Below are 16,666 nucleotides of genomic sequence, written 5' to 3' on the forward strand. Positions count from 1 at the left end.
GAATTGGATTATCTCATGGTGAAGAGCCCCTACAGCCAAGGACAACGGAACAGTCTCATGAGTCACATGGGCAGGCTGTAAAGGTCTCCCGTCAAGTGCCTCAATGGCAAGTGGAGTGGCACAAAGCTGCAGCGGATTTGAGTGCTTAGATACAAAGGCAGCATCAATGAACAGGCCTGCAGCCCCAGAGTCGATTAGAGCCTGTGTCTCAACGGCTGAGTCAGACCAATAAAGGATAACCGGAACCAGAGGCTTATCCTTCTGGATAACTGGGGACGAAACAACGCCACCTGTCTGTCCGCTACAGGACCTTAAGGTTCGGGTAGGACAAGACTTCAAAAAATGACCTGCCTGGCCACAATAAAGGCACAATTTCCCCCTCCTCCTAAAGGTTCTCTCATTCGCAGAGAGATGTGTGAAGCCCAAGTGCATGGGTTCATCTTCACGGACCGATTCGGTACCAGGAGGAATGGGAGGTGAGGGAGGCAAGTGTGGGACCGCAAAGCTCGGAGCTAAATGTACAGGAGGTTTCTGCAAGCGCTCCTTAAAAGAGAGTCTTTCTCTGAGTCTGGAGTCAATGAGGATGGCAAAGGTGATCAACTTCTCCAGCTCAGTGGGTATATCTCGGGCTGCTATCTCATCTTTTTTTTTTGACAGAAAAGTGCTATCTCATCTTTGATGGTATTCAAGAGACCATGAGAAAAAGCAGCCACGAGAGCCTCATTATTCCACGCAACCTCTGCTGCCACAATACGGAATTCAATGGTGTAATCAGCAACAGTTCTCGTACTCTGTTTGATGGACATGAGGCACTTGGCAGCAGAAGCGGAGCATGCGGGAAGTCAAATACCCTTTTAAAGGAAGAAACAAACTCTGGGTAACTCAGGACAATGAGTTTTTGCATTTCCCATAGTGGGTTTGCCCAGGCCAAGGCTCTCCCAGAAAGCAAAGATATCACAAAACCTACTTTGTTTCTATCCGTGGGAAATGCCTGGGGCAGCATCTCGAAGTATGTCTCAACCTGATTTAGAAACCCTCTGCATTAAACTGGATCGCCCCCAAATCGCTGGGGAAGCGGAGCGGAACCAGATATACCTCTTATAGAGATAATATTTGAAACGGGTGCCTGCACAGAGACTGGAGCAGCAGAAGGGACGGCCTGCAACACAGGTTGTACCAGAGCAGCCACAGTGGGAGATTCCAGGTGAGCTGTGCAATTCAGGAGCGTCTGTAATGCTATGGCAAACTGATCTATACGGTGATCCTGCTCATCCAATCTGGTAAAAATATTACCAACAAGTGGATTGACTGCATCTTCTGAATTCATGGCCTTCGTCTACTGTCAGAAACCATGAATCAGACCGAGACAGAAGTGCAGTTAAAATCACACTTTTTTAATAATAATAATAGTAAAATGTAAACAGAGCAACGTAGTCAAATCATAGCCAGAGTTTGGTAACGGATAGTCAGACAAGCCAGGATGTCAGGGAGCCAGAGATCAGTGTACTTCAGGACAGGCCAGGAAATCAGGAATCCAGAGAATCAGCGTAGTGGAACAGAGAGCAGGATCAGGAACCAGAGGGGACATCAGCCAAGCACGTCTTCTACAGGTACACAGTCTCTGGATGTGTTGACCAAGGCGAAGGCAGAAAGGAATTGAACTGAACAGCTTAAGTAGCCAGCAGGAGTGACGAACAGGATATCATCATCAGGTGAGTCACTGTGGAAAAGATTGGAGCTGGCAATTAACCGTCAGCTGAGCGGCCTGATCTGAGAAGGAAGGGCTGAGCCCAGCCCTGACAAGGGGTCAGTAGTAAGTAATGCAGAATGCAGGGGTCTGTCGTAAGCAATGCAGAATACAGTTGAAGTGCATTGTTTCTATTGTTACATTCTAATATATAATGAAGTGGTTCAACTCACCATAATGCAGAATCAGTGGCAGCCCTGGGTGTGTCACTTGCCACCGTCGCCTGTCACCAGATGCAGCATGTCACTTGCCACCGTCACCTGCCACTAGATGTTGATTGTCCCTTGCTATGTCGCCTGCCACCAGATGTGGATTGTCACTTGCCACATCACCTGCCACCAGATGTGGATTGTCACTTGCCACCATTTGCAGGTTGTCACTTGCCACGTCACCTGCCACCATTTGCAGATTGTCACTTGCCACGTTACCTGCCACTATTTACAGATTGTCACTTGCTATATTACCTGCCACCTGATGCGGATTGTCACTTGCCACCAGATGTGGGTTGTCACTTGCCATGTCGCCTGGCACCAGATGTGGATTGTCACTTGCCAACTGATGTGGATTGTCATTTTCCATGCCAGCCAATGTCACCAAATGTGCATTGTTGCTGCATTGGGGGCAGGCTGGCAGCACTGGTCCATTTAGTGAGGGCAGGAGATCGGTGATGCGGGGCGGACAGTGAGAGATGATGTCATCTCGCTGCTCCCCGCGGCACATCTGACATTCAAGAGGCCTGCACTGTGTGGGCGGAAGAGTGCTGATGTGTGGCGGGCAGTGAGAGATGATGTCATCTCACTGCTCCCCACCGCCCCTTGCTCCCACATTGAAGAGGCCTGGCTGTAAGGGCGGAAGAGTGGTGATGTGGAGTGGGCGGAGAGATATGATGTCATCTCTGCTCGTCTGCCCGCTTGCTTCTCTCCTCTCATCCGCCTCTCATGCAGCTTGCCTGCCATAGCCACGGCCCGCTGGTTAGGCAGGGACCCTGCGGCAAGAGACTCAGGGCTATGGGCCCCAGATTCGGAGCAGTAGCCCCAATAGCCATCCCCTAGCGACGCCACTGGTGCAGGAGGTAGTACCGGGGGAGTTCTGTGTGCAGACAGAGCTACACAGTGAAGCTGAGCATCTGCAGGAAGAGAGAACTGCCTGAGAAGTGTCAGGTGAGGTCAGAAGTTGACATGACAGGGTTGCAATCTACGTGTTAGATGGCTGAGATTGGTGACTGAGCGTTGTCACCCTATAGCAGGAAGTATGTTAAGCACAGGATTACCAGTTTTACCAGAAGAGAAAGAAAAAAGACAAAAAAAACCCCTAACACAGCCAATAAATCTAAGGAGTCATAAGATGCAATATATTGCGTTTGTTTTGGGCTTAGGTACACTTTCATTTTTATTTGACTGTTCCCAACACTTGAGAATTAAAGGCCATTGTCCATCCTTTACATTCTTTGATGCTTGCCTACTTGAGCTGAGACCTAGGCAGTTTTATGCTCTGTGCTCTTATGTTATAGGTGTCCAATATGTGGTAATTGTTAAGACAATATTAGCCCAGTTTGTGTGATCTTACTAAGGTATAATTTTAGTAGGGGATCAGGTGACCTCTAGAGGTAGAATTGGCACATTGCATTAGATGCAGGGATCACTTAAAAGCAAGACTGTTTTACAAGAAGTGTTTTATTATATGTACACTCAGTTAAATACTGTCTGTTCTTGTTTTATGCATCTATGCACATTTTGTAAATTTAGATGTTGCTTGAAACATGTAAATTGGGTGCACCTAGCCTTTTATCAAATTTACTTATAGCGTTGAATGTGTAAAACAGGTGCACATGGGTAAATTTACACATTTATATTATATGAAGGGTAGTCTTTTGCAGTATGGGTTTCAAGCTCAGTTGGGATTGAAGAGACTGTTTAAAAAGAACAGGTGTTAATTTTATATGGATACTGCTGCCATTGCACTTTACTTTTTGAAGATAATATTTAAGAGCTGTCATGCTCTTCTTCTACAATGACAACTCTTTAAGTCACTGACCTGAAAGGAATATGTGGCCTTTAAAGTTGGAATGCCAAACTTGCATCTAGATGAGGGAGTCAGTGGTAAATTCAGAGGATAAGCACCACAGCCCAGGAATTCACAAAGTTTGGAAATTGTTGGCAAGGACAGCATTTATAATATCTATTGTAGCAGGTTTGTGTTCAATTAAAATAGGATAAGAGGTTCTGGGTTGACTGGCTAAAGCAGGGGTTCCCATCCGCCCTCTGATGTGGCCTGTGACCTCCTGCTCTGGGGTGACAGGTCAGCACGCCCAGATCGCAGGTTCCTGACCCGCCATCCCAGAGATTCAGTGTTCTGAATGGAACCTGCACTAGAGGAATCAAGGCTGCGGAGGGAACAGAGCCGCATAAGCCAATGCTTCCTGTATAGAGTGATACCAATTACACTCCGTCTGGGAAAGCGACAGCCAGCAATACCTGTAGAAAGTGAGATTCCTGAATGAAAGAATATTATTAAAGGTCAGTTTATATTCTATAATCGCAGTGTACAGTATATATGGGCATTATACTTCTGCAGTGGTCACTGGGCTGCTTTCAAACTGATCCACAAGTGCACCGCAGTGCACCTGCAGGTTACCTACACTGAGCCATAGACTTCTGTTATTACCTGTGGGTTTGGTATGCTTTATGAAAGTGCATCACAACTGCAGGATATAATAGAAGTCTATGGCAAAGTACAACTAACCCGCAGGAAAGCCACAGGTGCACTGTGCTGCATCCACTGTGCAGGTAAACCACAGCACATCAGTATGAAAGCAGCCCTAGGCCCCTTTCAGACAATCAATCGGATTGAGTTTGCCTGTTCATTTTTCAGGGAGACCCAACTGGTCCCTCCAGTCACCTCTGTGGAGCAGCAGATGTAAACGGACTTGTGTCCATTTACACCCGCCTACCTCCAATCCGATCCGCTAAAAAAAACACAGGCGGATCTGTCCCCTTCCATCTGGGTGGATCGGATTGGAGGGCCCATAGAGTAGAGTGGGCTGTGTCCGTGTCTGCTCTGCATATGCAGAGTGGACACGGACCTGTCATTTGCCTGCTCTGCTCATTGTGGCCTGCAACTGGCTACCAAGCCTTAAGTGGCCCTCGCTCTTCACCCCTGGGCTAAAGGCATATAGGCTGTTAACTTTGCAAGTGAACTTTCCCATAGCTTAGTGCAGTGGTCTCCAAACTGCAGCCCAGGGGCCAGATGTAGCCCTTTGCTTGCCTCTATCTGGCCCTTAGGGCACTGTTCCATCCACAACTGCCACTAATGATGGGGTGCGATGGATGCACCATTACTCCCATTGACACTAATGATGGGGTGCGAATGATGCACCATTGCTCCCATTGACACCAATGATGTGGTGCTATTCCTCCCACTGTTACCAACCATGGGGCATTATTATTACCACTAAAACCAATGATGGGACATTTTCTATTCTGACTCCCCACAGTCTGGCCCCACTAAAGTCTGAAGGACAGTAACCTGGTCCTTTGTTTAGAAAGTTTGGAGACCCCTGGTTTAGTGAATGGGTTGAAGCTCTTGCTGACTTCTGTCATCCAATCACATGCGAGCAAAAATACTGCTTTTTTATTTTCCTAGCACATGATTGAATATTCTTTGCAGAGTCTATTTTCACCAGATCACAAAGATGGGGGGGAACATAACCTTGCAAAGTGAACATTCCCTTGCAAAGTGAACAGCCTATTTGCCTTTAGTAAATCAACCCCATTGACTGAGATGTTTTACATCCAGATTTACAGGAAGGCATATTTCTTTTTTGTACAGAGTCAATATTTTTACACATCATTAGAGATGGCATTGTATTCAGCTCCCAGAAGTGTTTCCTGTGGAGATATTCTAAGCTCGGTTTTGTTAACAGTATTTGGTTGAAAAAGCAAAAATAAAGTAATTTGCATATTAGGTTGAGAGGATTTTTTTTCCTAAAACAAATCTCTTTAATATATCCAGCTATGCCAAGCAACTTTCGAAATAAACCCCTTATGCCACGTACACACGAGCTGACTTTTCAACCGGACTGGTCCGACGGTCTATCCAACAGATTTTCAGCGGACTCCCGACGGACTTTCCTAACGAACTTACCTGCACATGATCACACCAAAGTCCGACAGGTTCGTACGTGATGACGTACGACCGGACTAAAATAAGGAAGTTGATAGCCAGTAGCCAATAGCTGCCCTAGCGTCGGTTTTTGTCCGTCGGACTAGCATACAGACGAGCGGATTTTTCGACTGGACTCAAGTCTGTCAGAAAGATTTGAAACATGTTTTATTTCTAGGCCGTCGGACTTTTGGGAAAAAAAAGTCCGCTGGAGCCCACACACGATCGAATTGTCCGACGGAGTCCGGTCCGACGGATCAAGTCTGCCGGAAAGTCTGCACGTGTGTACACGGCATTACCCCTGCCTTTGCTTTGATTAGCCCATTATAAACCTTGATTTTACATTTATGACCCATAGTTTGTTGATAATGCACCAATCTAAGACACTTATCCAAAATGTCTGAGACCATTTTTGATTTAAAACACACAAAATTGATAAATGGTAAGGTGCATATCTTATTTCGATACAGTGCACTTTTTTAAAAGCTGAAAGAAAAATGCAAGAATCAAGGTATAATCTCACAGTCAATCTGTCACCTAATCTCTTTCTGTGCTCCTTTTTTTAAACTGAATTGATATGCAGTAAATTTAATAATCCCCTTCACTGAGTGAAAACAAGAATGTATCTGCTTCACATGCCTGTCAGATTTAAAGTGTTAATAATCCCACAACAGTAAAATCAGTCTGTATATGCAGTAAAGTGTGCTTGTTATACTCACTGTGGAACCTAAGGGGTTAATCCTCTGCATTATTTAAAAAGGCTGTTTGATCCTGTCTTCTATGATCCACCCCTTCTTCCACACTCCCCAAACCAGTGTTTCTCAACTCCAGTCCTCAAGGCGCCCCAACAGGTCAGGTTTTCAGGATTTCCATTAGATGAAACGGCTGTGGTAATGACTAAGGCAGTGAAGCTGATTAAATCACCTGTGCAAAATAATGGAGATCCTGAAAACATGACCTGTTGGGGCGCCTTGAGGACTGGAGTTGAGAAACACTGCCCCAAACCATCTCCTGATAGAACAGATGCTCAGTTTGATGTGTATTGCTACAGAGTTTTTTCTTCGGAAAGTGCATGTGATCAGCACAGGGCCAATCAACACCATTCATAGAGAGGGCCAGGGGTCCTGCAGCCTCATAGGAAAATCAAATGAGAATGAAAACTCCTCCTACGAGCTTTAACCAGTGTTTCGCTGGACACTAATAGAAGTCACAAGACTGCTCTAAATGCTGATGATAAAAGATATTTAGCAGTTTATATTTACTAAAACGATTGCATTTCCATGTTCTGTGTACTGTGGGAGACCAGATATAGTGAATGCAGGGTCCAGGGTTTAGTAACACTTTAATAACAGGTTTTCCTTATCAGGAACCTTAAAAAATGTTTCAGTGGGCTGCAGTCAATAGATGTTACAACAGGTAGAAGCAATAGCAAACACCAGAAGTTGTGCTGGTGCTACGGTGGAGGTCAGGGACCTGGCTGTTCTGTAGGAAAGGGGTACCTGGATCATGAAACTAGCTAGAGTTATGAATCCTGTTGGTAGATAAACAGTATATATATATATATATATATATATATATATATATATTATATATATTATATATAAACTCAAAACACACAATTTAGAAATAGTCAGGGGCATGTTTTTTTTCTGCACAATGGCTTGTCTGGAGTTCAGCTTTATTATCTCTATTATATCTCTGTAATATCTCTATTATAAAATGATAAAATGTAATATCACTTTTGGAATACAATGGTTTCTAAATGATAACATTCACTTTGTATCTGTAGCACCTGGATAACCTACATTTACCAGTTAAATACATATACACGCTTATTTGTATGCTAATAATATTACAATATATTGTGGCAATTTACTAAACGTAAGATGTAATGCAATTTTTGGAATAATGCACTTTCTAAGTGACAGCACCCACAATACTATCTATATATAATTTGGATATTCTTTGTAAATCCTTGGGTTTAGTCTGAACTGTCTGTGCTTTTCTTTCATTACAGGTTGCAATTATTGCAGGAAACTTTGAACTTGCAGAAATCATCAAAACCCACAAAGAATCCGACATTGGTAAGCGACAGAAAACAACACCACACTTTTTTTGCATATAGTTTCACAAAAGAATTTCACTGCGTGTGCATGGGACTGTACAATTACAACAGCCTGGTGCCTTCCTTTGTGCAAAAATACATTTCTACTGAGCTCTAGTCATGAAATATATAAATAAGTGCAGCGCTATACTTTTATATCGTGAATTGACAATTGTGCATATCAACATAGAGAAATCCTAAAATAGTGAAAGTCCATTTTCTATAAATCAAAGTCCATGTGTTTGTGAAAACATGGAAATCACCACGTGAATGTATGACTGAAATAATAATTAAGCAATCCCCAAGGTAGTGGAGGCGTACCGTAGATTTTGGACCTAAAAATAGCATATGCTACATAGGTCAACATAAGCATTTATTGCCCAATGGCAATGGTACACAGGATCAGTACCAAGGGAAAGTCAACGGTCCTGGAAACTTGCTCAGGGATTATGTGCAAAAACCACACTTGTGCAGATACCACCACCCATATGAATGGAGGCTTACCAAAAGGTTGGGACCCAAAACAGCATATGCTGGATGAGTCAAACAGGCTGGGAATTGCCCACTGGCAATGGAGAGGAGATCCCAAAGATACACTGGAGAAGAAGTCCTGGGGGTGCCTCACCGGGGTACTTCCTCCACGCGGAAATTAAGGATATCCTCGAACATGCCCCACCTGAGGGGTGGCGGGGGCTCCTTCCTCCCAGCCCCAGCTCCACTTCCCAGGTCTCGCTTACCTGCCTGGGCGCAACCTAACCCGACAGCTAGCGCTGCTTACAACCGCCGAGTCACCACCCAACCAAAGCACCGCCCAGACCCAGCAACCGCTGTGTACCATTGCCATTGGGCAATAAATGCTTATGTTGACCTATGTAGCATATGCTATTTTTAGGTCCAAAATCTACGGTACGCCTCCACTACCTTGGGGATTGCTTAATTATTATTTCAGTCATACATTCACGTGGTGATTTCCATGTTTTCACAAACAAATGGACTTTGATTTATAGAAAATGGACTTTCACTATTTTAGGATTTCTCTGTGTTGATATGCACAATTGTCAATTCACGATATAAAAGTATAGCGCTGCACTTATTTATATATTTCATGGTTTACAGCAAAAATTCTATTTGCAGTGTTAGCAGCTTACACATTTGAGTTAGCGCGAAGGTATTTATTTTCCTTTGAGCTCTAGTCATTACAGAAGTTTGTTAAACCCAGCAGAAAAACGGTCTGGGTAATTCTGCAACACTTTTTAGAACCCCGTGGTGCCTCCACGCGACAAATGTCGGTGGTGGCTCCAAATTCATGCCCCTGTTAGAAACAGGTAAGTGAATTTGGGACAAGCACAAACACACCATCACCCCCTCCCCTCTGTACCTGTTATTGGTTGGCAAGGATACCATTGGCTTAAAGCAGAATTAAACCAATTGATTTAACGGTTTTAAAAAACTTACATTCCTTGCATTCAGGAAATGCTAACATTTACTTGTTCTCTGAACCAAATTGTCAAACGATCAAATGGCCAGTGTCATAATTGATCAAATGTGCAGCATCATGGCAGTTGCAGGTCAAAAAGAGGCTAAGATGGCAGCTTCCTTGGTTGAAAAGAATAGAAGGGTTTAGTTCCGCTTTAACACTGGACAGGCTACTAGAAACCAGTAATGCTGACAGTGGGTGGAGCTGAGGTTCCCTTTCGTGTGCACTCCCCTTGTGAATAACATCAGGCGGTGGGTTGATCCATAGCCAATAGACAGCCTATTATTGGTTATAGAATCTGCCCACTGCCTTCTGCCAATAACAGGGAGAGAGTGAACCTAACTGAGAACCTCAGCATGTCCATCAGACTCTGCCCCCTCTCAGCTTCACTGGTAGCTGGAAGCCTGTCAACTGTTAAACCAACTACATCCTTGTCAACCAATGACAGGTGGGGATGGGAGGGGGTAGTGGAGGTAGATATGCCGCCCTGCTACACAGCATACAGAAACAGGTATACTGCCTGTCTCTATACGCCAACTGAGTTGGTCCTAATTACCTTTAGGCTCTGTTCACATCTAGGCGTTGCTATTTTACAGGCGTTTTTCGGGCATTTTTTCAGGTGTTTTTTCTGGCATTTTTGTTGAGTTATTGCAGAGTTTTTGTACGGGTGTTTTCATGGTTAAAAGGTCATCAATGTAAAAGCAGTAAAACGCCTACAATCTACCAAAAAAGAAGCTCATGTACTTTTTTGCGGAGACAGGCGTTTTGCTTTAAGCGACAGAACACTCAGATGTAAACAGGGGCCATTGAAATGAATGGGATTTGTCCTCTTGGGCATTTTTAGAGCTGAGGCTTAGAGCAGAAAAACGCTCAAAAATGCCTAGGTGTGAACAGAGCATTCTGTTTTGTTACCTAGGAACTGGAGGTAGTTCCTTGATGCAGCCATAATTCAAATTTTGTAAAAGTCGTAGTATTAAGAGCTACCTGAATCTCTTGAATGTTTTAGTAAAGCTGCTGAAACTAGTGGCAGAGCTTTTCTGAATCTGGTGCATTACTTTTTTAAAGCGCTATACTGCCAGAAAAGTGATGCAAATGCTTTACAGAATCCCCATCAATGCAGTTTCTTTAAAGATAAAAACAATAGCATTAAAAAGTCCAACACATCTGTCCTTAAAATGCCATAGCAGCGCTCATGTCAGTTCATCATCACGTGACAAGCTTTTATATGATTCCACATAAAAGAAAAAAAAATGACAAACTGACTTCTTTAAGTAGGTGAAGCTTTTGTTACAGTGATTCTGGTTGTTGTGACTCATGCACTACATACCCAGAATGCCACCACGTGAGTAAGACTCCCCTTAGGGCATACACTCACCAGATATTACTATTTCATGCGCCTTAAGGTAAACTTTTGTTGTCATTCCGAAGGCATCCACTAATTCTGTTAGGATTCTATTAGGATGGAGGTATAGATGGCTCCAATACAGCGGGATCATATGAAAAAAAAAAAATTGTCACATAGCGTAATCCTGTTTATCAAAATTTTATTGTAGCCAATAACCCCCATACATAAACTACGTACTAGCTTGTTAAAACAATAGAGCAGTATAAAGGAAAAATGTAGCGTAGTCACCGGTCCTGCTGTGTAGGAAGCCGCCTGTATCAAACGAACAGTCACGCTGATTCCTTCCTGGTGGTTCCCAGCTGACCGTGGCACGCAAACGTCACTTCCGGTCATCGTGGAGATCAATGCAGTTTCTTTGGTTCTTTCGAAGAACTAAAAAGGCTGCTTGGATAAGCAGCAAAATGTCTTTAATATAATGGAGCAAAGCCAGTTGAATGTGCCTAAATACTTCTAGCTAATAGTTATGTAGAATGCATTACCATAAATGTATTTATTGTAGTTTGGTTTTCCCCATTATTTCCTGTCTCTATAATTCATACATTTCTCCTTTTTTTTTGTCTACTTCAGTGCCTTTTCGGGAAACTCCAACTTACACAAAGCGTAGACGTGTTGTGAGCTGTGTGGGTCTCTCATCCCCGCGTTTTCTGCAGCGTTCTGCAAGTGATAACAACCTCAATTCAGATGGAGCACATTACTCTCCAGTGCCCTCGCTTCGCGGTCTACCCCCACAGTTGCTCTCCCAGGGACCTGAAGTCTCCGGCGGCGCAGCAGTGGGGGATAGTAGCCTTGCGAGCACTGCCAGCTCCCGCAGCACACACAGCCGCTCTCCATCATTACATCGCGCAAGAGAAGAGAGGGATAGCGACAGCCACACACTTCGAAGAGGGCGAGTAAAGAGCAGGTGAGGGACAATATACAGTCTAGTTTATACTTTGCCACAGAAAAATGGAATTGTCTACTACTAGATTAGAGCATAAAGCAATTTTAAAATGTTTGAAAAGCAAAGGTAATACTGAGCTGTAATGACAGGTAAAGCCGGCCATTGACGGTTCGAACCATGTATGGGCAGGCTGAATGTACCCAAGTTGATCAATTAATTAAATTGGGTACAACCAGCCTGACAGATTTTACATGTGGTTATTGTTAGTGGCTGTTATAGCCGTTAGCAATAATCACTTTGTTCTCCCGGTGGGGGTGGCTTCCCCTACAAACCCCCTGCAAACCCCCCACCTTCCCCCGCCGGGAGAACACAATGGCTCAGCGGGAGGCATTCCCCTATTAACACTGTCTGTGTTGATGAGGGAATCGAGTGAATTTCTTTCCTGCTATCAATTTCGTACCGTCTATGGCTGGCCTTAAAGTAAACATGTCGAAAACATGGACTGGACAATTTGGACAGCATACAATAAAAATTCTGACTAGAGATTATCTTTAATGAAAACAGCATGTCAATAGATACAGAGATATAAGCAGCTAAAGCTGTATACACTTAACCTGTAAAAGTTGAGCTTTGTTCCGCCCTTCTCACCATAGTCCTTCAGACATAATTCCCCACCCAGTAGCCATAAGTGACTTCGTACAGTTGCGCATAGAAAGCAATAGCTGTACGCAAGTATACACTAGTACTTGCATGACCACATGAGTATGGACGTGTGACTCTGGATGCAGACTGCATCCAGGGGTGTGTACATCTGTATGCGCGTGCACGTTTGCACTGATACCCATGTAGAGGTGCAGACAACCATCACTTCTACGTGCTGCTGTGCAAAGCACCCATGGTTCCTGGGTGGGAAAATAATTCCAAATTTTATGTCATATAGCCCCAGGAGCCTGTGTGCATAAGGTCCTAAAAGGCGGGAATGGGCAGGGCAAAGCTTTACTATTACCGGAAATGTTAAAGTTTGCAAATAATTTCAGATACTTTTATCTCTAAATATGCTGATTATTTTTACTTTTTTACTGTTGTCACTAAAGGTAAACTCTGTTTTGCAGTTTTTCATGGTATGCGTATTCTAAATTGCCCAGTTTTATGATTGCTATACTCAGAAATAAAAAGTCTTTATGTATTTGTTCTGACAAGCGAAGAACTCTGATGTGTTCGGACTAGGATCAGATCCCAAGTGTGGGAGCCCACCAGGAAGCTGTCACCTGTACTAAGCCAAACACCTGTAGCCAGGGCATGGGGCATGTATACATTCGGCTACAGGGTGGAGAATAATTGTAGATGCTTGGCCCCTATAGGTGACAGCTTCCTGGTGGGCTCACACACATAAGTTTGGATCCTAGTCCAAATACACCCAATCTCATCACTGGTCCTGATTCTCCTCAAGCATCCCCCTTTTCTGTGCATTTCTTTTCCATTCTTACTGACCATAATTATATATATATATATATATATATTCATTCACATCTGCACCTGTAATGAAAAGCTGCAACAAACCAATTAAGACCATTATGCGCCTGAAATGTATGCAAATGCAATCCTGTTGTAGGAGGCAGTGTGGGCAGTAGACAGATAAAGCATACAGGTGATAGAGATTGTAGCAAGTGAAAGGGTTAGTAGAGTTGGATGCAAAGAGGTTCTGCTAGCAAAATCTGAGACAGGCACATGTGCGTGCTTCTGAGGTACGGTTCACAATAGTGTGGGCCGTGCGTTCCAGTTGTGGGTGTGGGAATCGCATCAATTCCTGCACACCCGTTTTCAACCGCATCCGAATCGCACTGCTATTGCGAGACACAGGGCTACCATTCATTCTGAATGGCACCCCCATGCATCTCAGCCCGCATTATTTTTTAAAAGGTGCATGCGGTACAGAAAACGTGGGCCCCAAGGCCCACACTAGTGTGAAATCTAAACTGTCATTTTTTTAACATTTTTAATAATTTTTAAATTTTTTTATACAATTTTCTTATTCTACCTTCAACTATGTAGTACAAGGGCCTTCCCAATTGCATACAAATTGAAAGTATTTAGGTTTACCTCATATTATATGGTTTTGGTACATCTAAAGGAAAATTGTGCTAGAAAATTGTATAATACATGGCCAGCCTTACCGTTCTAGCATAAACAGGGTAACATTACATGAACCAGCAGAGGCAAAGAGCTCACAGTTTCCATTATTGTAGGAACCTGTTTACAGACATCTGACTCTATTCCCATGAATGTCCGTTTCTGTGTTTGAGCTCCTGAGTGCATTGTGTATACTGCAAGTGTACACCAGAGGTAATTGTCAGCACGTACCTACACATTCGCCCTCAAATAAATCTCTAAATGACATTTTAGACACTACAGCAGGAGCAGAAGAGGTCAGATGGTTTTGGACACAATGCCAGACACCGGATTCTGTGCCCTCAGAGTAAGAGAATCTTATGTGATGCTGGTATTGAGAAAATACTTGATGCTTGCAGTGTTACTCTGTAAATGTTATCATTAAAATTATTGATTATATTATATTATATTACGGCTTGACTGGACAGTTACTTTGAAATTAAAAGAAAAAGAGTTTCATGTATTGAATTTCATAGTGCTGGAAAAAAACCCAAATCAATAGACAGGACAGGAGATGCAATAACTGCTTCTCCAGGCGTATGTAGCACACAGTTGTAGTTGTTCATTATAGAAAAGATGTGCTCGTGCTTTGCTGAATACTAGAAACTTACTATTAGAGCTGAAGTTCAGAACATTTTTTAGGTGGTATACACCACCAAACACTTTGTAATGGTGTCTATCTTATACCCTGCAGGCTGCTGTGCCATGTGAAAATCTTTCCTTCATGCCACTGGATACTACCCAGAGCAGGGAACTGCTTCATACCCTGTCTGCCATTCACAAAACTCTAATGCCCTGTACACACGGTCGGACATTGATCGGACATTCCAGCAACAAAATCCATGGATTTTTTCTGACGGATGTTGGCTCAAACTTGTCTTGCATACAGACGGTCACACAAAGTTGTCGGAAAATCCGATCGTTCTGAACACAGTGACGTAAAACACGTACGTCAGGACTATAAAAGGGGCAGTAGCCAATAGCTTTCATCTCTTAATTTATTCTGAGCATGCGTGGCACTTTGTGCGTCGGATTTGTGTACACACGATCGGAATTTCCGACAACGGATTTTGTCGGAAAATTTTATAGTAAGCTCTCAAACTTTGTGTGTCGGAAATTCCTATGGAAAATGTGTGATGGAGCCTACACACGGTCGGAATTTCCGACAACAAGGTCCTATCACACATTTTCCATCAGAAAATCCTATCGTGTGTATAGGGCATTGGTATTATTGTCCCACAATGCACGGCATTCTGTGAATGGAGGAGGAATTCATGAATGTCAAGAGCTTCCCTGCCCATTCACAGAATGCAGTGTAATGTGGGACAATAATAATGCAATTTCTGAGAATGGCAGTGGGGGCAGGAAGGGTTAGATGAGCAACGCAAGTCTGTCGCTCTTGCAGCCATTGCAGATGTTAACCCCTGTATCACTGGAAGATTGCCACTCTGTGCTGTATCTAGCGGCATGAAGGAAGGATTTTTACATGATTTTTACATGATGCAAAAGCACGCAGGACATGAGGTACACACCATTACAGGTAATTATTGTGTTTGGTGCTATGCCCATACAATACGAATATTTATAAACTTCAGCATAGGCCTCATTGGGCGCTGAGACCCATAGTCCATGAATGGGTCGCGTGTTTATGCAGCTGAAGCCTCCAGGTGCATGAAGGAAGTCCATTCAAGTCTATGGGAATGCAGCGGCTGCATGGGCACAGTTGCTCATCCCAATTTGATAGGCGTGCAGTTGTGGGTAAGCAGTCCTAAACGCAGACAGCTGCTGCATACCCATGGACTTGAATGGGCTGCCTACACACAGCACCTGGTGACTCAAGGCACATAAACACACGGCCTGTTTGTGGACTACAAGACTCAGCTTCTGTGTTAATGAGGCCTTAAGTAAGAGAACCCTGCATTATGATCACATACTGTATTTGTAAAGAATATCCTGTTTATCTAAAAACATCAAGAGAGGTGTCTATGTCCCTGTCTAGCTCCTAACCCATACAAGGTCAGAATTGTGTAATTTAGAGCTTAGGAGCTGCCGTATTAGATTAGAATCACAGTAAAAGCTGCCTGCAGTGGCGTTGCTTTGGGGGTGCGGGGGGTGTGGTGCGCACCCGAGTGACACCCGCCAGATGGGTGACACCATCAGGGCCAGTGCCAGCATAAGGTCCGTCAATGCCATCGCTGCCACTGCTATGCAAACATGGCATCCCCGGCACCACAGACAGGAGCAATGGCGAGGATGCCGCGTTTGGCATAGCGATGACTTTCAGAGACTCCAGCAGTGCCGCCCACTGGAACACAATGCCTGGTGGGGGAGAATGGGTTAGCAGAGGCAGGGACCTGGGACAGGTTGAGGCAGGGACTCAGCTGAAGTAGAGTGCTGGCTTGCTGGTGCTCAGGGCTCGGGATGGAGGGAGGGGAGGGTCGTCTCAGGCACCAGCTGTTTGCAGTAGAGACCATGTTGCTCCAAACTTTTCCTATGACTCGCAGATCCCAGCTCCTCACTGCAGCCCCGCCAGCTGCCCGATTCCTGGGCACCCTGTGACACTGCTCCATGGGTCTCATCATGCAGGGGGCTGGGATCTAGGGCCACCGAGTAACTACCCATCTCCTAGATCACCTGTGTTGCCCATCCCCACCTCACCTTTGCTTTTTTACCCTGTGCCGGTGGAATGCGATCACCACCATCACTGCCACACTTGGGGGTTC

General features: G+C 44.2%; 1 protein-coding gene across 4 annotated transcripts in view; it reads left to right on the plus strand.

Moving 5' to 3' along the window:
• The window catches only part of SHANK3 (SH3 and multiple ankyrin repeat domains 3), a 605,848-nt gene that overhangs the window by 351,879 nt on the left and 237,303 nt on the right, over nt 1-16,666 (plus strand). For all 4 annotated transcript variants that reach the window (XM_073619226.1, XM_073619225.1, XM_073619228.1 and 1 more), the window contains exons 11-12: nt 7,926-7,992; nt 11,462-11,795. In XM_073619226.1, coding sequence (XP_073475327.1) covers nt 7,926-7,992; nt 11,462-11,795 — 401 coding nt within the window. The remainder of the gene's footprint in view (nt 1-7,925; nt 7,993-11,461; nt 11,796-16,666) is intronic.

The sequence above is a fragment of the Aquarana catesbeiana genome, linkage group LG03 (genome assembly GCF_042186555.1).
Source record: "Aquarana catesbeiana isolate 2022-GZ linkage group LG03, ASM4218655v1, whole genome shotgun sequence".
Taxonomy (NCBI): Eukaryota; Metazoa; Chordata; class Amphibia; order Anura; family Ranidae; genus Aquarana; species Aquarana catesbeiana.